Source organism: Conger conger, chromosome 14 (assembly GCF_963514075.1).
Source record: "Conger conger chromosome 14, fConCon1.1, whole genome shotgun sequence".
In the NCBI taxonomy this organism is placed as follows: Eukaryota; Metazoa; Chordata; class Actinopteri; order Anguilliformes; family Congridae; genus Conger; species Conger conger.
Window position 1 is genome coordinate 10,301,092 of NC_083773.1, and position 23,990 is coordinate 10,325,081.

At 38.4% G+C, this 23,990-nt stretch overlaps 1 protein-coding gene across 2 annotated transcripts; it reads left to right on the forward strand.

Annotated features, from left to right (window-relative positions):
• Positions 1 to 7,801: 7,801 nt before the first annotated feature.
• On the forward strand, positions 7,802 to 21,232 carry LOC133110463 (endothelin-3). 2 transcript variants are annotated; one of them, XM_061220600.1, is made up of 4 exons: positions 7,802 to 8,158; positions 9,851 to 10,106; positions 18,594 to 18,746; positions 21,152 to 21,232. In XM_061220600.1, exons 1-4 carry the CDS (start codon positions 8,089 to 8,091, stop codon positions 21,165 to 21,167), a joined length of 495 nt encoding a protein of 164 aa, XP_061076584.1. In that variant the 5' UTR covers positions 7,802 to 8,088; the 3' UTR covers positions 21,168 to 21,232. The 2 variants fall into 2 exon arrangements, with proteins under 2 accessions (XP_061076584.1, XP_061076583.1); XM_061220599.1 differs by having other exon boundaries at positions 21,156 to 21,232.
• Positions 21,233 to 23,990: the final 2,758 nt, after the last annotated feature.

The following is a 23,990-nucleotide window of genomic DNA, read 5'->3' on the forward strand; positions in this document are numbered from 1 at the left end:
TTTGCTGTTGTTTTATCACCCTTTTTCTTGCCAATTATACTGGGTACAGTTTTGACATATATTTAAGCGGGACAGGAAGAGGGTGTTATAGTTTCCTTTTTCTTGTTTTTGTTTTCTGAAAATGTGTTAACAATTTTTACATGTTATACAGATATTGAATTTGACTTGGCTTTGTTTTTGTTTTTTTTGTTATTCAAGTTTTGGCCTTCATTGATATTTCTTTTGTTATTGTACTTTTAGGAAAACCATGTCAATTCTACAGAGAAATTTCCTTCCATCAGCATATTCCCTGAATGAAAACCAGAGGCTAGAACAGTGAGTAAAACTACTTTTAAAAGTAAAAATATGAAGAAAAAGCAGAGAAAAACATTGGTTCGTCAATGAGTGTTATGTGCTTCCTCCAACCGGTCAGGTCCTGTCTACACGGTCCCCCTTTGGTTGATGATTAACATAAGGAAATGGGGGAGAGTCAGCCACTTCAGCTGTTTCATTGTTTCACTTCAGTATTCTCAGCTGTCTGCTCCCTTTTACCCTTTTCATTCACACAATGGCCCTGATGCTGACAGAAGTGGATCAATGATCTAAATAAATGTGTTTATGACTTTATAGGCGCCTTTGCGTCAAAAAGTGTGCTCAGCTGAATAAATAATCACCCCCATTGAGAACTGCATTTTCTCCGGTATTACCCAATCCAGAGAAAACAGATTTACGGTTTAACTTACTGGGGAACTGTCAAACTCAGTTTAGGAAATTTGAATTGAAATGTTGCTGCTTCGATGAGAGCATTCTACTGGTTTCACATGGTGGCGTTAACTGTACTTTTTACATTTGGTAGGATACTTGAAACTAAAATTTTCTGAAAGGGGAATAATGTAGAATACAGACATCCTATGAGCTTGATATTTTCCCAGTGTACTGAATGTGTTATTCTGTTCTATTTTACAGTTAACTGCAATAGGAACAGTATTTGTTAAAGGGGATGTCTTTCTGAAGGTAATTTTGAGAACAAAAGGCAATTAAAGCAAATCTGGATATCATAAGTGAAATAGGGGAAATACATTTGTATGCATAGAAACTATGCATCCCCATGCTTGGTCTTATTTCCAACTTTTCCTTTCAAATTGACCAAATCACAAAGCAACAAATTCCAGCCTCAGATAACTAATTTTGTCTCAGTCATTTTCTTTTGCAAACCCTTTCCACCTCATTGTCAGATCATTTGCATGTAGCTCTTAGTGTGCCACATCACACACAATCTCAGATACTGTAAAAGTCAAACTAAGTTTACATGAGAATACATTAAAAACATTTCTCACACATTTCTCTTCCAGCCACCAAGATAATGAAGTCAAAAAGTCCCTCACATCTTTGTACCTCATATACTTTGTTATGGCAAAAAATATATATACATCAAAAAGACCACAGCGCTGTAGGGGACAATGTGTACATTGCAGCTCAATTCATGAATAGTTCCTTAGGAACAGCATACAGGTGTTTGAAGCTAAGCAACAAATCACAGTCCCGACTGTTTAAAAAAGGGATAAATATCTTCTTGCCACTTTCACTCATTCTACTATAAACCTAAATCCAACCATAGGAGCTAATGCATGGTGATTTGTTCACAGAGGACATGATACCTGACACGGTGAGGGAGCCGTTCCCTCTTGCAGCTGCTTCCATGTACATACAGCATGTATTACTTTCTGTATCTGCCCGCTTCTCACAGGGGCCGCGGCCCCAAAGTCACTGTTTAGTTTAGATTAATTTCCCTGTGGGATCAATGTGGAATGGGCTTTTTAATCCACTTTTACTCACTCCCATGATGCACAAGGTGATTTCTGAAGCTCCCCACCTCCTCCCTCCCCCCATTCCTTGTTATCCTAAAGTGTTTTCTGTTCAAACAAAAGGAAGTGCTCGCCACACCAACTCTGCAGTAGGTGGGAAGAAGGACTCCCCACTGGAATCTCGAATCACCAACAATAATTATATTTAAAAAAACGTATTAATTACCACAATGTGTTTGGTCAGATATATATATAGCTTTTCAACCACAATTTGATTTAATAATTTAATGTATAAGTGGTCTTATACATATAATGATTTTGTATGCAATGATTGTCTATGCAATGTTTTTCACATGTAATAAATATTTATGCCTGAAATGTGTGCTTTTCCAATGCAATAAATTAACACCAACAAGTGTTCACCAAACCCACAAACAACAATTTACAAAAGGAAATAATAATATTGAGCATGACCGTGGGGTTTCCATTTACAGACTCCTCTAATATGTGAATTATGAGAAACCCCTTGCCTGGATAATTGCATGGAAACGATGCCAAAGTAAGGCCTTTTGACTCAGAGGAAGATGTCGTAGAAGTTGTAGACGTCAAAACGTCAGTCCCCCGTTAATGCTCTGAGCTCTGTGTGCTCCAGCTTTTTTCTCTCTTTGCCTCTGACATCAGCTCAGCAGTCAGGCCTCAGATAGCCAGCTATATCCATCAGTTCAGAATAAATGTCAAACATGTGGTCCAAGGTTTGATCACTGGCCTTTTGGCTTGAGGGTCAGAGGATTGACTCTGATGTGGAATGTAATGGCTGTGTTCTGGAGCAAGCCCCTTATGTAGGCCAAGTAAAGCACTGCAGGTCTTAGGATGGCGACATCTGATAAGCAAGTACATACAGGTAGGTAACATAATATCAATATGAAATGTGATTTAAGCTCAATGAAAATTCTGATGCTGATGAAAATCCTAAGGAAAGTATTTTCTTTGGGTAATATTATGAAGCTTGTGTATTCTGCACATGTCAGCTTTCTTAAACAGTATAATAGGGATATACTAATATAAAGGATTCGGCAGCACACTGATAGAACTATAGCTATACCACGGCACTGAAAAATAATCGACCACCTTGGGCAAATGTAAGATTTGGATTGGCCAAGTCGTATCATGTGGGTGTGCATTCTTTTCATATAACCTTGCTAACAAGAACAGATCGAACAGGTGTGCAGAATTTCTTAACAGCTAAAATATCCTACAAATTCTGCATCAATGCGTGCAGCATACACTATGCAATGCATTTCAAATTCAGGCAAGTATTCCGGTTATAGCCGATCTGGTGACAAAAAATATGTTACTGTAGGCTTAAGGAGAGAGCTACACATTGCATTGTTGGAAAGATAACCATGGGGGATATTTAAAACATAATCTAACCAAGCGTCTTGGGCAGTAATGATTGCATAACTCGAGTGAGGAGAACGTCTGTAATTCACTACAGAAAGTGCTGAAAGCATAAAGGAATACACTAAAATATATACAGTACACTGATTCTCGGTAAACTACATACACTCACTGGGCACTTTATTAGGAACACCTGTACACCTACTTATTCATGTGATTATCTAATCAGCCAATCATGTGGCAGCAGTACAAGGTATAAAATCCTGCAGATATGGGTCAGGAGCTTCAGTTAATGTTCACATCAACCACCGGAAACAGTGTTCAGTGGCAGTTCTGTGGGGAAAATGTTAATGCGAGTGAGGTCAGAGTAGAATGGGCAGACTGGTTCAAGCTGACAGGAAGGCAACAGTAACTCAAATAACCATGCATTGCAACAGTGGCATGCAGAAGAGCATTTCTGCTGAACCTTGAAGCGAATGAACTACAGCAGCAGAAGACCAATAAGTCAAAAAAATAAGTCTAATGAAGTACCCACTGAGTGTACAGAATGAAGTCCGTAATAATTTAATATGTTGTTGACAGCTGTGCTGTACAACTCTTTCTTTGGTTCTGTTGCATGGCACTGAAGTCTGGAATACAGCGTCAAATTTCTATAAATTGCTTACTATTATTTTGCAAGCTTTTAGTTGCAGCAGGCAATTTTAGGCTGTGTGAAGATGTTTTTCTCAGCAACAGGGACTATTTTTATCCCATTCCCATTGCATTTCAATTGATACATTTGTTTCTAAACTAAAAATAAATTGCCCATAGCTACATTACTTTGACAGATACGCCATGGTATAAGCGGGATAAGACCCTACAAATTAGTCAGTTATGAGGAAATTGCCCTTCAGGGTGGTAAACGGCCCTCCGTGTTGGGCAATATCGCCACCCTGTCGAGCAATTATTTCCTTTTAACTGACTTGTTCATAGGGTATTATCCCTAAGATAACTCACTGTATGGCAATAGAGAGTTAGTACTCGCATTTATGTTTCAGTGTCTAGTAATAAACATATTAATCCCAAGGTTAATTTCCTCGAATGAATGGAGTTTTGTTCTTCTATGTTTATATCATAATTCATAGGAATCCTATGTCTCAGCAGGAGAGCCATGGAATGATATGCCTACAGGGAGTGCAAGCAGTGGACATTGTTAAATACATTTTAGACATTATATATAAACATGTTAAAGGCGGTGTTGATAAGTGCTGGCTCATTTGTTCCAACACATTTGTTCCACACTTAATTATTTCTGCAGATGAATCAGTTGGTTGAGGATGGCATATATTTAGCATATAATAAATCAGCTTGAATCTGTCTTACACCACAAAACCCCTTTTGTTTAATTTGGGGTCTCCGAACTATTTTTTTTTTGGACTTCTGGACAAAAAAAAAAAAACAATTCCATAACATGAAAAGAAAATAATGTTAAGAGTAGGTAATCTGGAATGTATACAACCTCCTTCCTCCAATATCGTTTTTGATTGGTCTTTTGTCAGATAACATTCCAGTTGCTTTCTTAAAAACCAGGCACTAAAACCTATGTATATTTTAAATGGCTATTGTTTTAATAAAACAAGGCTTATCACACAAATGTTGTTGCTTTAAGCAAATATATATAATTAAATACAAAAGTATTTGGGTAGTAACATGGTGATGATTGATCGTGTTTTGGCTCTGTACTCCAGCTAATTGGATTTGAAATGAAACCATGAGTATGAGATTAAGTGCAGACTGTCAGCTTTAGGGTTAAAAGTATTACATCCATATTGGCTGTAGGAATTACAACCATATTTATATAGCCCACCCAAAAGAAATTGGATGAATTAACATAATCTGAAATAAGGTCATAATATTTCATATTTGGTTGAAAATCCTTTGCATTCAATGAAGTATCTCAATCATCAGCATCACTGGACACTGGCTATCTTCCCTGTTGATGCTCTGCCAGGCCTGTACTGCAGCCATCTTCAGCTCTTGTTTGTTTTTGCCTTCAGCGGTGTCTTCATAAAGTGAAATGCATGTTCATTTCGATTCAGGATGGCTGATTGATTTGGCCAGTCAAGAACATTCCTTTTTTGACCCTGAAAAACCTCTTGGTTGCTTTAGCAGTGCATTTTTGCTTCATAGCAATGCACCAAATAGTTGATTTGGACACTTTTTTTTTTTGGCTATGTCTCTATTCAGTTTATTATGATTTCTTTACCTCATAATGGCCTGGTTTTTTACTGGCATTGATACACATTTGGTCCTCATGTTGAGAATCACCAGGTGCTAAGTATCGTCTCTGATGATGCTCTGCCAGGGCTGTACTGCAGAGCTCCTGCTTGTTTCAGGGGCTGTTGTCTTCTCTACAGTATATGTAACGCATGTTCAATTGGATTCAGATCAGATTAAGAATGTTCTGGTTTTTGTCTTTGAAGTATGTGCGGGATCATTGTTTTGCCATCCAATGGGTTTAGACGCATTTGCTTGAACTTCAGCAGTTAAGATGCTTATATACCAAACATTATGTTGGTGCTATCAGCTGCTGCTTTCTTTCATTACATTACATTACATTAATGGCATTTAGCAGACACTCTTATCCAGAGCGACATACAGTTGATTAGACTAAGCAGGAGACAATCCTCTTCTGTAGCAATGCAGGGTTAAGGGCCTTGCTCAAGGGCCCAACGGCTGTGCAGATCTTATTGTGGCTACACCGGGATTAGAACCACAAACCTTGGGTGTCCCAGTCATTTACCTTAACCACTACGCTACAGGCCACCCCATCAATGAAGACAAGTGAACCAGAATCTGTAGCAGCCATACATGCCCAAGCAATAAGACCCCCAGCACAATGTGTCATAGATGAGGATGCTGTGCATGTAACAGATTTTTCTTATTTCTCAGCTTCATAATGGTCCTTGATTTTGATGAGCTCTGCTCTGGTATTCAAGTTGACAAATGTCAATAACAGACTACAAAAAGCGCAGAATCAAAACTAGATACAGAAAACTCTCTTATACCTGGACTGTAGAAGCAATTGAACAAACCTGACTAATCAGACATACATGTGAAGCCATTTGCCAAAACATTATGGTGCCCTGAAATGGGGGGATATGTATTTGTTTAAGATTTTTACCATTTACTCCCAATTTAGAAGGCAATTTAGAAGCCTATGTATTCTAATTGCCTGTGTGTTAGCTATGGATACACCGCCTACACCCCATCCCTCGGCGGTCCGGATGGATCAGGTGATCCTGAGAACACCACTCCTTCTCCAAGCCGCATCGTCCCGCCCGTGACCATGATTCCGAGGCGCCCGGGGTGCTGTTGTATGCACAGATCTCACTAACCCCCCTTACTGAGTCCTCCCCCTGCCCTTGAAGCGGCGAGTCAATTATGCCGCTCCATGTGAGCCGACCAAACTCAGCTTTGGCAGGACTGATGCCTGCACCAAGGTCCGTTACTTCAGCTGTGTGCCACCATGGCTCACCATTGTTCAGCAGATGTTGACTTTGCAGATAATGTACCTTCTCCACACGTTCCGTATAATAATGAAAGAAAGCAGGCCCATCTTCCATCTGCTCTCCTACAAATATCAACAGGAAAGAGGAAGATAAGAGGGAGCAACAAGTGTTCCAGCAGCACAAGGTAGACTCACACTCCAACACACATCAAGTGACTTGTTTTACAACCCCAAAATGAGTCCATTTCAGCCAATCCCTGGGGGTTGTTTTTTACAGACTGCTTGGATTAATTCAGATTTTTTTTGTTCCAGCCCTCAAATGGTTGGGCCTCAACAGGCACTCATGCATAGTTTTACTTGAGGTTATATTGCGAACAAGTACTTTTTTGGCATTTGTTTGCTTGAAGCAAGGTTAGGTGTACTTGAAAACTCATTGCTCATTTTTTTCTGACAATATTGCAGGCAGTATAGCAGTATACACTTCCAAGAATCATCATTCTTACCATATCCTTCCAATTTCCATTGTTTTTACTGTTCCTGAATCCCCCAAAACAAATACATTTCCACATACATTTCTATTTCTTAATTTTACGACTCATTGTTATAATGGCTATATACTATTAAAAGATAAAAGTGACAAAAATGCAAGCACATATACTGTATATCCAATGATATAGTCCTACACAACTAGGCTACAATAAAAGTGCATGCAAAATCATTACACATGCAATCAAGCAAAAATAATCAATGGCAAAAACAAGTATGATTTGGTAGGTATGAATCTAATTCATAACACCAATTTAGTACAATTTTGTTGTATGGAATGGAGTGTGATTTTCTTACATAATATATCAACTATAGTTTGTGAAATAACAATATTCACCTAGATCTGGGTGATTGTTCAATCTGAGAAAATGCATATACAGTATTAGCCTACACGCCATACTTCAGATTGCCTAACAAAAGCCACATCCACATCCAAGTAGAAAATTAAAGGGACGCCGCTGGGTTTCGCGCCAACGCGCATGCCTATGTACGGTACTGGTTCAGTCCAGCGGGTGGTGCTTTTGCTAACTTCACTACATATAAAGCGCCTTGCCCTTAGCGGCTTCCATACGAGAAAGGAATGTCTGGTCTCAGTCACCTCCGATTCGTCATAAACGGACGAGAGCAGAAACAGAACCCACAATTATGCTGGACACCTGTGCCATTCATTCGGAAATAAATTAAGAAATGAAAATGTACGTTTCACCTGGAACTTAAAAACATTCAACAAATACTGTAACTCTACATTTTGTAAAGTAATTTTCATTTTTTGTCCGTTTTTCAATTTTTCCTGGATACATAGCCTAATAATACAGCTGTTTATTCATTTTTCAATCTTCCAACTATTTACCGTTTTGGAATTATTGTGGCATGGCTAATGTATCCTTCATGGATCTGGGGGTTTTACTATTATTTGGACTAATGGTTACATTTGCAAAAGGTAAGTAACTGCTGCCTAATTAATGTTGCTTAATTAATTTATTAATTTATATTTTAGTATGAGTGGACGTAGTTTAAACAGTAAAAAGCGCCAAAGCAGTAGCCTAGACATTGAAGTGATGAAAGTTATAGCTGCTGAATCTACTGACCAGAAAGGGTAACATACATTATTTGACACCGCTTATACTACCTAAGTGATACATCTGACGGTATTCTATGGTATTTCTGTGGAATATTATTAAGGTGCTTTAAACTAACACTCATTTTAGTTTGTGAAGAAGATATCGGCGCAGGAATCGTATCACAATATCGGTAACGCACTGCATAAAGGCTAGTTTGATTAACTCTCCGATGCCAACAGATCGAGGTTGAGGTTGCTGTGGTTCATATCCTGATGTAACCGTGGGAAGTAAGCAACTAAAAGTATTTTTCTTTTTTCTTTTTTTTACATTTTAGGAGTTGCCTAATCTTCAAACTAGCTTGACGGGTCACCTGTCGGTATTAACAACTTCGATATCTCGGATGAATATCAATTACCAAAAACATCCGAAAACGCAGACAGCAACACTGTCGGGTGTTTAACGTAAAACAAGCAAGCTCAGCACATTCTCAAAATAGTTGATGCGATTGATCACTAAAAAGATTAATACACGCATTAAACTACGTTGATCAATTGCATGTAAAGACTTGCACTAACCCTCGTCCGATTATGAAAACATCTTCACCTCCTTTGTAATATCGTTTTATAAAATAATAACTATTACCACCATCGTCTAACATTCGATCGATATGATTATTCTTTATTTACCCTTGAATAATTGTTAATATATTCCAGCGACAGTTAAATTATTAAAACTTCCCGGAGCCTTCGTCATCAAACGCAAAATGTGTTGGTTGGTGAGCATGTACAGGTAGGTATATAAACATGTTAGTACAAAGTGTCCTATTTGAATTTGTCTCCAAAACAAAATCTTTTTACAATGCAGAAGCGTGTGCAGGCAAACAGCAAAGCACGCCCATATTAACTGCAAAAAAATAATTCGCATAATGAAAATGTAGTAAACCGTGGCTATACCATAATAAAATAGGCTTACATAGATAAATTGGCTTAAAGAGTTCAGGGCTGGAGGTGAGGTATAGACTAAAATATTTTGAAAGAACGATTTGAAGCTGCTGTTGGCCAGACTATAATACTTTCTATTAGCTCTTAATTTTTATGGTATATACACATGCATTGCTCATGTTTCCAAATAATATTCATATTAAGTTGAAGCCTTAAATCTATATAGTGGTTTATGCCAGGTTAATAGTGTATATATATATATATATATATATATATATATATATATATATATATATAAGAAATTAAATAATTCTCTTTAGAGGGGAAAGCTCTTATTTTTTATAAGGCCTTTCATTGGTAGACCTTATAATGAATAATCTATTTAAGTTAAGCTTCAACACATTTTGATTTTATTGTTTCATTCTGTATTTTGACATTTTGACTGCCAATATTTTCTCTCTCTCATTATTCATTGTGGTGAACATCGTCTTCATATTTTCTTGTTATTACTATTATTATTATTATTATTATTATTATTATTATTATTATTATTGTTGTTGTTATTATTGTTATTATTATTACTGCTGTTGTTTGCACGCATGTAACAACATTTAAACGGTCACTTCTTAGGTTCTTCGGCTGTCAGCAAAGAAGCAAGCCAAGTGAGTGGACTTGAGGCGACTCAAACAGATAAACTCTCCTCCACACGTTCCAGCACGCAGCCAGGCAGCTCACCTGCACCCCCCATCGGCAAGAACTCTGACTGCCGGCTGGGCGAGTCCTCAAAACCGCGGAGGAGGTCCAAGCGCTGTACATGCTACACCTATAAAGACAAGGAATGTGTGTATTACTGTCATCTGGACATAATCTGGATCAACACGCCAGAGTGAGTACTTTTGGTTTTGAATTTCTACGATTGGCATGACACAGAGCTTGTAGGATAACCACTGGAACCATTTTGTTCTTACCTCAACTGTGCCATAGCATTGGAAGCACATTAGATCTGATGAAATAATGGACTGATTTAATGCGGACACAATCGGATAGAGAGCGCTATTCAACGTGCTTGTCTTCAAACATTTAATATATTGTCAGTTTCAGCCTCTCTTTACATTACATTGCAGGCATTTGGCAGACACTCTTATTCAGAGCGACTTACACAGGTTTTTGCATTTTGACATTTTATAAAATGTATACAATGATTTATACGTGTGCTAGCATTGAACCACCTCCATCAGTATCCGTTAAATCGCCCTGTTAGGGAAGACACAGTGAATGTGCCTCAGGAGTGTGGTCTGGGTAGGAGCTGATGATTGTGATTGCATCCTTTTTTTCCTGACAATGAACCAAAACTTTGTTTAAAATAGGGATATACATTATAAGTCTCTGACTACATAATGCACATAGCCTTTTGGCTATCTTATAGAATGCATAGTCGTATTCCTGGGAACAGGTTGTCTTTGCCTTTATTCCATGCTGGATTAGGCAGATGTTACAACAGAGTCATGTTGTGTCTAGTTTATCTCACCATATTGTCTTGTGTTGGCCAATACCGGTTCAGATCAAGTGGCACAGTCAGAGTTATGGACTTTCTCTGTCTTTTCTTTTTTAATTCTCATCAATGCATGTGTCCAGTGTGGCCGTATCTTCCTGAGACTTTACCACCAACTAAATGAGATTTTAATTTTTTAAATTTAATTTGCATGATTTTCGCAAAAAGTAAAGAATAACATCCACGTGAAGACAAGAGATCATTTGAGACAGATTTTTGAATACATCCAGATGGGCTAGTGTGACCTTTCACACTGGGAGTCTCACCTGTGGTGCCCTTGCAGTCCCAGTGACGGATAAGCTCATCTACATCCACATGATGGATTAGTCAGGCTACAGCAGAGACTCTCTGCGGCTGGCATTGCATCGGATTTGCCTCTTTCCAAGCATCCCACACTGCAATCAGGCCTCAAGTAACTAGTTGACTAGTGCAAAATGGTTAGCAACAATAGCTGTATTGGTTTGAACTGTAATGAAAATGATTAGTTTTGCATTAAAATGACTTTGTTAATGGTTTGTGTTTGAATGTTTTGAGTTTTTAATCTGAGTTATTCATGGGGCAAGCTAGAAGGGAGCATAATTAAGCAACCCTTACGGAAGTTGGCCAACTTTAAACATCATATTACATAATATAAATAATATATAACATACTTCTGCATTTAAAGAAGATAACTCATTATATTGCACCCTTTAAACTCTGGATGCATGGAGATAAAGAATAGATATTAGAAAATACTAATTTGAAAAGTATTTTATACCTGTTTTCCCTATTAATAAAAACACTGTGCTTAAACAGGCATAAATAAAAACGTATCTATGCACATGCATTGTACAGTACATTTCCATTGTCTCTAGAGACTGCATTGTTGAAATTGTACAGCATCGTGTTTCTCCCATTTTGGCCTGGATATATGACCACTCGGCACAGTAGAAACATTGTGACTCGTTATTAGTGATGTGACAAAATAAATAAACAAAAAAATAACCATACAGAACCAGTGATTACCAGAATACTGCAGTACACCGGCAGTGCATCCAAGTGCGGTGGCAAAGTGGTTTAGAAATAGCTGTCTCTGTTAGTTCTTTTTTAAAGTGCACAACAACATTTAATTGTATGTTTTGTACGTTTGAAAAGAAAAAATAAGGAACACTAAAATATATGAATGAGAATAAGTGGCTTGGCAGCTCGAGTGATTCCAAAGCTGCGAGTGAAAAGAACAAGCTATAAACCACACTACCAATCTTGCTCATAGAATTATATTTGAGCAACTTGCGTCCAACAGTTGTAGGGTGCATTGAGATTTGTTGCAAAGAAAATGAAAGGATGCATTTTATGGAGATGACTCCTCAGATTCTTCCCCAAAGAAATGTACTCAAAGAAATCTGTTATTACAATAGTGCTGATAGCTGAAACTAGCAGTTTTTCCTCATTTTAATTTACTGCCATGGGTTATGTAGTTGTATGGCCTACTATTAGTAGTGTCCTATAAAAATGATATGCCTGTGATGACATTTTACAGTCAGTCATGTTAAGCTGATCATTCCAATGATGAATGCAATGTGCTGAAACATTTGACTAATTTAATCTCCTCTTACCTTAAAACAGAAGAGCAAGACATTTTTTTGTATACAGTTGCTGACATCTGTAATGGGTCAATGCTTTTAGTGCCTCATGCTTAAAAATTTTTTTGATGGGGACTGGGTCATGACATGTGCGTAATGCGCCACTTGGATATTCGAGACGGGAGATTGAACAAAGAATGCTGGATAAAAAATGCATTCCCTAAAATAATATGTGTCCAGGTGTTCCCCAGCAAAACAAAAAAAAAAGAGAACAGGAGCGGAAGGTTTCCTGTTTCCGGTATTGAAATCAGGAACATGTTCCCTTCCCTCTCAGGCCCTGCTGAAGATATTCTGACCCATGTGGCCCCAGAGGCCTGCAGCTTGTCTGTGATTTACTGTCAGAAGGTCACAGGGTCTACAGAAAGTGGCTATTAAAGCTGAACATTTACCCCGCCATTAAGAGGGGAAAACGAAACGACATGACAGAGAGACGTGGAGACCGTGGAACACAACACACAGTATATTCACGTTTGTGAAGTGTTTGTGCGAGGCAGCACTGCAGCTCTGTGCAGAGATGAAGGCACCGTCTGTTTTCCGCTTGAGTTCTATACCAGTGTCTCTTAGGGCTGGCCGTCAAATTGTGCTGTAACTGCGTATAACCTTTCAACAGCTGGATAATAGCAAACCCTTTGGGGTATCGGCTCCGTTGAGGTCCAGCACCACTGTTTCACCAGATAGCAGTTCCTTGGTTGTTGGAACATCTCCAGAGCATTAGAAATGTTAGGGTGAATGCTCTCAGCCCATTACGTTTGTCCAGTGTCCTGGATATGTTATCTTTCAGTTAGAATGTCGCAGGGTCTGCCTAAGACATTATGAAGTAATAAAGCAATGAATAAGAAGGTTTAAAATGCAGACTGTCACCTTTAATTTGAGGTTAATTATGTCCGTATCAGGTAATCCATGCAGAAATTACATCCCTTTTTATATATTAGTCCCTCCATTTTAGGGGACCAAAAGTAATTGGACAGTTCCCAACAGTTTATTCAGGTTTTAGTCAGATGTATTCAATTGCTTGTTTAGTGCAGGTATCAGAAAGCTTTCAGTATCTAGCAGCCAAAAGAACAGAAATTGATCCACTGTCCAAATACTCTCTCCAAGCACTTTATACTTTAATAGGTATTTATTAGACTTATTTTTTAGACTTCTACTGCTGTAACCTATCCACTTAGGTTATTTGCGTTACTGTCACCTTCCGGTCAGCTTTGACCAGTCTCGTCCTTCTCCTCAGACATTTCTGTCTTTAGAACTGCTGCTCACTGGATTTTTTATTTTTATTTTTTTTGCACCATTCTTTGTAAACTCAAGAGACTAGTGTGCATGAAAATCCCAGGAGTTTCTGAGATACTTAAACCACCCTGTCTGCCACCAACAATCATTCCAAGTCACTTAGATCAAATTTTTTGGTGATGGTTGATGGTTGATGGAACATTAACTGAAGCTCCTTACCTGTATCTACATGAATGTATGCATTGCACTGCTGCCACACAATTTGCTGGTTAGATAATCGCATTAATAAGTAGGTGTATTAGTATAAGTATAAGTATTGTTCCTAATAAAATGCTCGGTGAGTGCATATATTCATTTTTATCAGGAATCTTAGCTGTGTTGAACAAGCCTGTCATTTCAACAGTCATACCACCATGTACCATGCTCCTGTTGAATGGCTGAAGCTAAACAAGTGTGGGCTTGGTTAGTACTGGGATGGGAGACTGGGAAGACTAAATTGGTGCCTACGTGGTGTTGGTGGAGCAGTAGGTGGCAATCTTCCCTCTGGTCCAATAAACCCAATGGCCCAGTGCAGTAGTAGGGACACTGTGCTGTAGGAGATGCCGTCTATTGCATGAGATGAGGTTCAGCTGAAGTACTGACTCACTGTGGTCATTGATAATCTTCAGAAAGTATAGTGGGTTAACCGGTGTCCTGGCTAAATTGCAGCCTGGCTTTCTGACACTGCCACCTTATCATCCCCCAGTTTAATTGGCCAAAAACTGTTCTCTCCCTCTCTACCTCAGCTGATGTGTGGTGAGCATTCTGGCGCAAAATGGCTGCTGTGCATCACCCAGGTGTGTGCTACACATTGGTGGTAGTTGAGGTGAGTTTCCCCTTATGGTTCATTCTCCTATTAATTAGTTCCCGTTTAGGTACCCAGTGTGCATGCTCTAGTGCTGGAGATCATGAATATAGGCGGTATCGTTTAATACTTGGCACAGATTTGTTTTCCAATTCAGGTCCACTTATAATTATATAAATATTGTCATATTGTGATATTGTTTTTTTTCTCATGCCAAGACTTTGGAGTGACAGAAATATTCATAAAAAGTGTTGAAATGAAAGTATATAGTTTCCCATATGTTTCAACATGACATATGTTGGGCTCCAGAATGATTGGCATGCCTGGCAAAAAATAAACAATATGATCACTGAGATAAACTCAAAATGCTGAACATGTGAGAAAAAATGTACCTTATTAATTTTGCAGTGTAACCAACCCACATCAAGGTTCCATAGTTATTGGCACCCCAAGTTCTACAATTCAAGGGTATACAAACACTTTCATTTGAAATAAAATAATTAGATTACTTAAATAATACACATGGTGATAATGTGCACCACATGTGTTTCAAATGCCTCCCGAAAATGATGTTTGCCATTCACCAAGCGACATTAACAGTATTTAGTATTGTGTGTAGTTTATATAGTTTGAGCAGTATTAACTATATCTGGGATCATTCAAACCCCCGAATCCCCCAGCTAAAGTGCATATAATCAATAAAGATTTTAAGACTTGATTTGCGGAGTACACAGAGATCAAAGCAAAGTTTTCTTGTTAAAATCCTTTTTATAGTAACCCCTGACAGATGAAACAAGGATAAATTTAACATGGATCATCAAATTTCCAGTTATTTCCATATGGTGTTCATCACACTCAGCCCATGGATGTGCTTCCTGATGTACCAGTGGCTAATAATTCTGCAGACTGCCTCCACGCAGGTCAGATGAGGTCACTGGTCCTCAAAGTAGAGGTGATAGAGGAGTCACAATAGATAAAATATGCAGGACTGCTTTTATCATTGAGCTTTTGGGCACTGAAGACAGACCCAAACTGGGCAGACTGAAGATAGCAGTCGCAGGCCATCGATTGGTGATGTGCTCCCTTCCAAAGAGTCCCTGCCCATAAAAGGCAGCTTTCATAGGCAATAATGTTGTCGATTTTTTTCCACCGCATGTCTCATGTTCTTTTGGCAGTTTTATACCACGCTGCTTGATTTACTAAAGATACAATTCTTCCATTCCCTCGAAAGAGGTTTTCCAACAGACTGGTGTGAACATCAAAGCATTCCTTCTCTCACTTTCTTTATTTGCCAGGACATTCTCTTCCTTGTTTATGGATATGTATATTTGACCCACTATTCCAGTCTCAGCGCACACGACTCTGGGACAGCTGGTCCTGGGGCCAAGAAGACAAGTACCTAGGGTCACTGGCCTGTCATTTGAAAATACTACCTCAGTATTGAGGCTCAACTCAACACTGAAGTACCTATTGCGGCCAACTTTCTCTCCTTTTTGAATTCGGCAAAAATCATTCCTTCCTCATTCTTGGAGTTAGATAAAGTCGCTCCTTGTTCTTTGGAATGGAGCGAAATGCCATCAGCCCTGGTATATGCTTCCCAGATGATATGGTTTAACTCAAGCAGCCATGCCCTGCAGTCATATTGTAATGAAAAAAAAACAATCACGGTGAGTGGTTTATATCCCTCTGCCCCACCCCTCTTCCCCCAGAAAGAAAAAAAATGGACTGATTTTTCAGTGTGGGAAATGGTTTGTATGGATCAGGTCATAGGAAATAATCTACATGGGAAATTTGCCTGAAGTGAAGAAGATTTTTTGTTAAATCTTCTGTTGGGTACTGGCAAATCACTCAAAATAACTGTCTGGACACAAACTGTTTTCTGTGTTGCATGCATACCTTCTGATAATTTTCTCCCTCCAGCTACATATTTATTTTGAGTTAAATGAAAGGGTCGAATATGATGCTATGCAATGCAAGGGGCAAAAGAAAAAGCGTGAAATGTGACAAATATGTGGTAAAAGTTTTTAGATATGCTCCGATTTTTTGCTTAGATTATGCCTTATAATTCCCCTATTATGACCTATAACAAATCATTCCTGATAATGAATTTAGTTTGTGTATGTTCATTGTTCAAAAGGCTCTGGGAATAGGAACTCTTATTCTGTTTAGCCTTTATTTTGACGTGTAATGTCTTTAGCCAATGAGTTTAAGCATTTTAAGCGGCCATTTTCATTGTAGTTCTGGTAGTAGCCGGATCACAGGAAGCGTAACTTTACAATTTAGTTACGTTCTCATTGATCTGACTGCTCTGGTGTTAATAAGAATCATGCAAGTGTGAGTGAATAATGCATTATTCTCTGTTTATTATTTTTATTATTCAAGTTACTATGTTCAAGTTATTTTGCAGAGTGTAGCCACAAGAGAAACGCATGATTGCACCGTGTATTCATGCTTTAAAGATCTTTTGTGAACTCTGTTCTTAAGCTGTCTAGTCTAAACCTGCACATTCTGTGGATTCTGTGAATGATGCTATTAAGAGATAACTAGCCTTGTTTTGGCACGGTTAGTACTAGGCTATAATGCTTGGTTAGAAATTGGGAACAGTGGAGAGCTTTGTGAACTCACCGATAAGCCCGGGGTTCCTTGTCAGATACCGCTGTTTGTGTACACTTCATGCCTCTGTATTTGTGCTTGGTCAGTTGAATTAGAGGGTTAATGTGTTTCATGTATTCCCGTCTCTGTTTAAGTACTCCTGCTTCATCAGTTGAATTAGAGACAGGATGTCTTGTGTGTATTTTCGTTTTTCACTTACCATAATCTAGTTTGACATGGTTTAAATGATGAGAAAAAAGGGGGATAAAATCTCTGGCCAAAGCTTTGCCATAATGCTTCTTGCAAGGAAGTGTATTGAGGTGATCAGTAAACCAGTTTAAACCAAACACCATAAAGGAGTAGTTTTATTACTTGCCAAGCCACTTAAGCAATATGACAACCTGTTTAAACAGAGAGTAACATTAATCCACCTTGGCCCAACAAAAAAGGGGAACTAAGTGAATGCTGGCATCACATTGCTAGGAGCCTGAATAGCCTTAATCTCCAACTGATTTTCTCACTTCCAAGCTTTACCCGTTCAGTTTCTCTCTGCCTTGAAAGGGAAGTTTAACCAAAAACAATGTTAATTTATGTTTCCACTTACCCAGAACGCGATGTACAACTTTTTTCGATGCTGTTTCATTTTAGATAACGGAGCTCTGTGGAAACTTGTTTTCTGGTAATTAATGTGCCAGAAATGCACAATCAAAAAACTTGACAGCAACGTCCCTTGCCAAATATAACGCCACAGAACATTAGCAGAGCTCAGAAATACCTATTTTAATTGAGAACTATTTTTTCTACTGCTGGAACTTGCAAACTGTGTCTGTGCAAGCAGAAGTATCTGCTGAAGCACACCAGTATTCTGGGCCAAAATTATATCATGGTGAACTGTATCTAAAAAGTCAATTTGTTATATCTCAGTGAAGTAACTCTGGGTGAAGTGGAAACATACTTTAATTTCATTCATTCTTCATTCTTGAGCTGAACTGTCCCTTTAATTCCCTCGACTTGGCATCCATGGACAGTATATACTTTCGGAGCAACCCCTCCATTACCTTGGCTTTAATGGCACTATTACAATGTATTTTGCAGGGATTATGTAATTCAGCAACTTTCCTTTTGATGCAGGGCTTCTATGAATATTTAGCGCTGATAGTGAAGTGTTGAGGTGGGTTTTGACGACCTGTTTGTTCCCATTTCCTACGAATTAATCTTAAAGAAGCCATTGAAAGATTTTGGGCTGCAAATTTGAAAGTTAAGTATATTTATAGATCACTCACTTAAGCCACGTACATATGGTGGTACAGGAAGTACAGTATGTTTGATGGAGTCAGTAAAATAAACTTTTATAGAGGGAGCACTCCCATACGGAGCTCCACATGAACATTTTCATGTTTTAACCAGAGAAAAATCTGATGGAGACACAGTCAAACCAAAAATTAGAAAGAAATAAAAAATATCTTAGACCTAGACTGTACCCTGGTGAGTGTTGTGTGCTGATGCATGTCTGTCTGTCTGTCCTCTGTCCCTCAGACGCACAGTCCCCTATGGCATGTCCAGCTACAGAGGGTCTCAGCGTTTCCGGCGTTCTGCTGAGAGCCGGGCGTCTGGGCCCGGGGCTGGGTCTCAGCGCTGTGCCTGTGCAGTCCAGACTGACCTGGAGTGCAGCAGCTTCTGCATGGCAAGGTAACGCTCCCGGAGGCTCGAATGAAAATATATTTACTACTTTTTATTTTTATTTTACGTAATACAAATGTCTTGGAAGACAAAGACACGTTGCAGTGAAAATATCTTTTTAAATGTCATTTATTTCATTTGAATTAAATATGGTTCTTGAGATTTAAATAAGACACAAATCACAAAATGAATTGCCTGTTCCTATGAGGATATCAAATTACGAGATTGAATTGCTGTTAATTGATCTCAGGCTCATACTATTTGCCAAGCTATACCATACGTAAAGATGGAGGAGTACCCGGTTTACACAGTGGTGCAGTGGGTAGAAGGAAGGTACTGGGTTTGAATTCCGGCAGGGGCCTTTCTGTGTCTTTGCACGTTCTCCCCGTGTCTGCATGGATTTCCTCTGGGTACTCCTACTCAGATTTCCTCCCAACAGTCCCATGACATGCAGGTTAGGTTAGCGGAGAGTCTAAATTGCCCCTAGGTACTATGAGGGTGTGTATGCTGTGTGATGGATTGGATATGGATGGGTGTATTCCTGCCTTTCACTAAAGGCATGCTGGGATAGGCTCCCCCTGTGTCCCTGACCAGGAATAAGCAAGTTATATAATAGATGGAATTATAAATTAATCTTTTTTAAAATTCAGATCAGGAAAGTTAATTATTTTTTAGAAATGAGCTTTTTAAATGTTTGGCAGAATAATGCTCAGATTAACATAATAAACAATAAGATTTTACAGGTGCTCTACGAAAAATGGAAAAGGGCTAAATACTGTTGGATAAACATGAACACCACACAAGGGAAGGACAAAGGCAGTTTTTGCCAGTGCAGTGTGAGTGGCTGTACATCAGTTTCTGATGTACTGGAAATGGTATCAAGAGGGTAAATCTGTTTGGAGACAACAAGTGGCTGATATGTTGGTGCCTTTTGATGTGAAAAGGATTTGGTACTGTTGATGAACCATTAAGCAGCTTTCACATGATCAGCTTTCACATAATGTAATGTAATATAATTAATGTAATCCGTATCAAAACACTTGACATGGCTTCAAACCATTGAATTCCTATGGAGGGAGCGTTGATGCCTGACATAGCAGCAGCACAAAGCCTGGTGTAGCACACGGCTCGAAATAAAGCTCAAATCGTTTAAACTTTGACTTTGTTAGAAGCTGACCTTTAATAGTGTATCCAATCACATTGCAGCTTTGTATGACGCAGGCAAATGTAGTTTAGTATAGTTTGCCATTCTGTATTTTTGCTACTCGCAACATAGAGCCCAGCGCCGTTTCACGTACGTGGCTAACTGAGTTTCCGGATAGCAACATGTTTTGAAAATGCACGCACAATTTCAAGACAGCTCTTGAAAATTTAATGTTTACAATATAGGTGTGTTTACAATACAGAAGCAAAATGTCATTAAGACATTTGTGCTAACAAATTGAACTTTCTTCAATATAATTGGAATTAGACAATAGGCTGTACCCAATTTACTGAGGCAGTTTGAATAGTCATTTTAATCAACAAAAAACAATTGAACTTGCAGAAGCAGTAGAACATACTGTAAGAACAGTTTCCAAAAACCGCTTGTCTGAAAAATGCAAATTTGTCGTCAGGTAGGGGACACAGGATATATACGTAATTGACATGTCTTCCATCAGTATGAAGTCTGAAAGGGATTTAACATGGCACAATCAATACTTGGAACCTCATGACCAGTCCCAAAACAATTAACATACTACTTGAGTAGCAACATGTTTCAGGAAACACTCGTAAAACGAACGAATCTCACGTTTCGATACTTCAAGACATTTTTACCATTGCTTCGGGAAACTCACCCCTGATTCGTTTGTTGACATTTTAGGATAAACCCATGATTTTTGATTTCACAAAGCAAGTTCACAATTTAGCCTTTTTAAACCACAGACAACCTACTAACATCACCGGTTGTTATAGAGTTCGTCAAATCAACAGCTTCCCAGATAGATTACATCAACAACTGGTGCCGCTCGATTTTTCCCAAATGTAGTCACCACAATACTTGGCGTTGAACACGCAGCGCTTGATTCCTGTCACATGAAAGCAGCTTAAACCTCACCAAGGTAAAACTAAGGAGCTGGCTGTGATGGGATGGATTGTGGATCTTTGTCATTGCCAATCAAATTCTGAGTGAGGCATGGGCTTCTTTCCCTCACTATCAGTCTTGCTGTTGGCACAAAATGTATTGGAACAGGCCAGAGGAAACAAATAGCTGGTTATGCTACTGAGAATCCAGGCCTCATTTACTTCTGAACCATATCTGTGACATATAAACTCAGTTGGTGTTAACTCAATGGGCAATAATGACCTCATTCCCTTTTTCTAGTACATGATTGCTAACACAATATTTTCTTTCATAACATGTATTCTACCAGGCAGAGCTCTCCATGACCAGATGGGACAGAACGAAAAGGGGGTATAGACACCACCCACCCACCCCCCACCGCCAGGAAACACTTCTCTGCTACTGCCTCTACAATAGCCAGCCATTTATCTCACCTCATTTCCCTGGGATGGCTTCTTCAGGAAGGAAAATTTGGATGGGCTGATATTTGTTTTCCAAAGCAGCATATTCTGTGGAACGTAGGGGACAAATCTGATATATGATCCCCATAAACATGTAACAAAACCTCCTCCATGCTTTGATATATTGAAATTTGAGGTTGAGGCCAGGGACAAACCTCGCTGCTTGTAGCTTCTACCACTCTGAAGAACCCTACTTGGCTCATAGCAACCTATCTGCTGCTCTGACACCTTAATCCCATTTTTCATTGCATCGGCACACACCAGTGGACGGGAATTTGTTGGCCAGATGAAGATGAGACTCACGCGGACAGCTGCAGAGCAGATGTGAGGGATTTTTCATTGCTGTAGCATCGTCTGGCTGTGTTGAGAGCCAAAGACGGGGGGGGGGGGGTATTGGGAATCATTGCCTATTTCTCTCATGTTTGGTGAGTAATAGTTGCCATAATAGTTGCCTTCAAAACCTTGTCTTTCATGTCATAAATATGTCAATGTTTTCTTTCTCTGGAGTACCTGTGTGTCTACCACAGATTACAAATGACAATCAATTGAGGGATTTAAGGACTAACGTGAATACAAGGGGAACAAAAGCTTTAAGCTATCTGAAGAGGATTGATTTTTCTTTGTTAAGTCAATAATTAATATTGCCAAGAACAATGTTTTGTCACTTACCATTTTCGATTGTCTACAGACAGTACATTATATATATTTACTCTTATTTTTTAAAATCATGTACAAATGTGCATATCAGCAATTATATTCAAATGTATTCTATAGCTGTATTATAGATCTGATGTTTTGGGCTCCAGGGTGAGACCAGGGAATATACATTTTTGGCACATTTAGACCACATTTAGAAAGATTTAGCTTTGGTGCTCAGTGGGTTTTGTTTGTACAACACTTCCATCTATCTTATTTCATCACGACACCCAGCCAAATATAAATGGCTCTATCAGCTAAACAAAATGGAGTATAAAGCTAAAATTCTCTGAAATTTTATATATTGTTGTTGTCTACCAATGCACAGAAGAAGACAAAAATCCTATAGTGCTGTGATCCAACCTCCTGGATTTTGCATGGAACGGCCCTTTACAGTTATTCTGTATGTGTCACTGAATGCTGGTAACCCTAACATATTACACACTGAAATTTACCTGATTTTATTCTGATTTATTCTGAGAGTTATCAGCTCCCTATATTTAACCTTACCATTTATATTTTATCTGATCCCTCATCCTTTAACTAAGATTAATTTCAAGTTTAATCAGCTTTTACCTCACAACACAAGCATACAGGCACACACACACTCGCATACTCCCTCACAGATACATCATTCATCTGATCAAAGTCTTACAGTTTGGGACCTAAAATTCTATTTCAAACCATTAAAAATTTTAACACCCACTGTTATCTTTCTCATTTGAGAACCTTGTGAGTAATTATCATGATTAACAATTCATAGCAATTCAACAGTTCAATTGTGAATTTGAGGTGTAAGATATATATGTTTTATTTATGTCAACCTATATTGCATATATTTAAAAATATAGGTTTCATAAATGCTATTTTATATGCCCAGTATCATTGCCATGGAATACATTGTCAAATAAATATATTTATAATATATATAAATCTATATTTATATAAATACACTTTTTTCATGTTTATGTTTTTCATTGTACACACACACACGCACAATTACATGTATAATATAAATAACAAAATATAAAAAACTGCTTTGATATATTTTGCTATTTAACTTGCATTATTACATAGGTGTATGCTGTTGAGAAAGCATTATGCTGTTTTTAGTGTTTCCACTCTACGGGCCTCAGCCTTGTTACTGTTCCGTGAAAGCTTAATGCAAAACATATTTCACAATTATTCATGTGCTGAATTATGCATCATTTGTTTTGATTGGCAGAAATGAGCATGCACATGCATATACTTATACTTATTTTAGAATATTGCACAATGATTATTGTTTTAGGTAAGGCAATACTGGGAAGGCATAGGTTTACTGGTTCTTGGCAGCAACCTCCCTTTCTGTTCATTTACAGCCAACATACAACAGGTCAGCCAGAAAAAGATAAAAGCAACTTCACAAAGGATGGAAAATAGGTGTGTTCAACACAAATACATTTTAATGATTTAACTGTCAGATTCCATTCACCCAATTACGTTTTTGACGGTTATCAGGAGAGTATACTGATATGTCGAAAATGTGTTCCTAAAAGCATTAAAATTGCAGTGTTTAATTACATTAAATGTGGACCTTTGGGTTTCCTTTAATTTCAGTACTGACTGAACAGTTTGCAAAACTTGGTTTTCAAACCATTTCAAACAGTTATGAAGCCAATTTTGTCAATCCGCCAAGGAACAGCAATAAAAATAACAATCATAATGCTATTCTTAATGTCACCTGAAGTATAATTTTGGTCATCCAACCACCTAACATGAATGTGTGATTGCACATTTTTTCCCCCTCAAAAGCCTAATTCTTCCTGACTCTCTGTTTTTCATTTGGTCCGAAGTTTTCAATACTGGGAGCCAAATTACCTTTCAGGGACCTATGAAATATGCATATTGGCATCGCCTAGTGAAGTATTTCCAGGCTTTATACATGCCCATTTTGGGTCCTGACCCACAGTTGAGAAACACTGGTTCAGCCTTATAGTAGGTTGCATATAA

Excerpts from the sequence above, each read along its gene's own strand:
- LOC133110463 (XM_061220599.1), top strand. The coding sequence starts at position 8,089 with ATGGCTAATGTATCCTTCATGGATCTGGGGGTTTTACTATTATTTGGA. Across the intron at positions 8,159-9,850 it reads AATGGTTACATTTGCAAAAG|GTTCTTCGGCTGTCAGCAAA; the intron begins GTAAGTAACTGC and ends GTCACTTCTTAG. Across the intron at positions 18,747-21,155 it reads AGCAGCTTCTGCATGGCAAG|AGCTCTCCATGACCAGATGG; the intron begins GTAACGCTCCCG and ends TCTACCAGGCAG.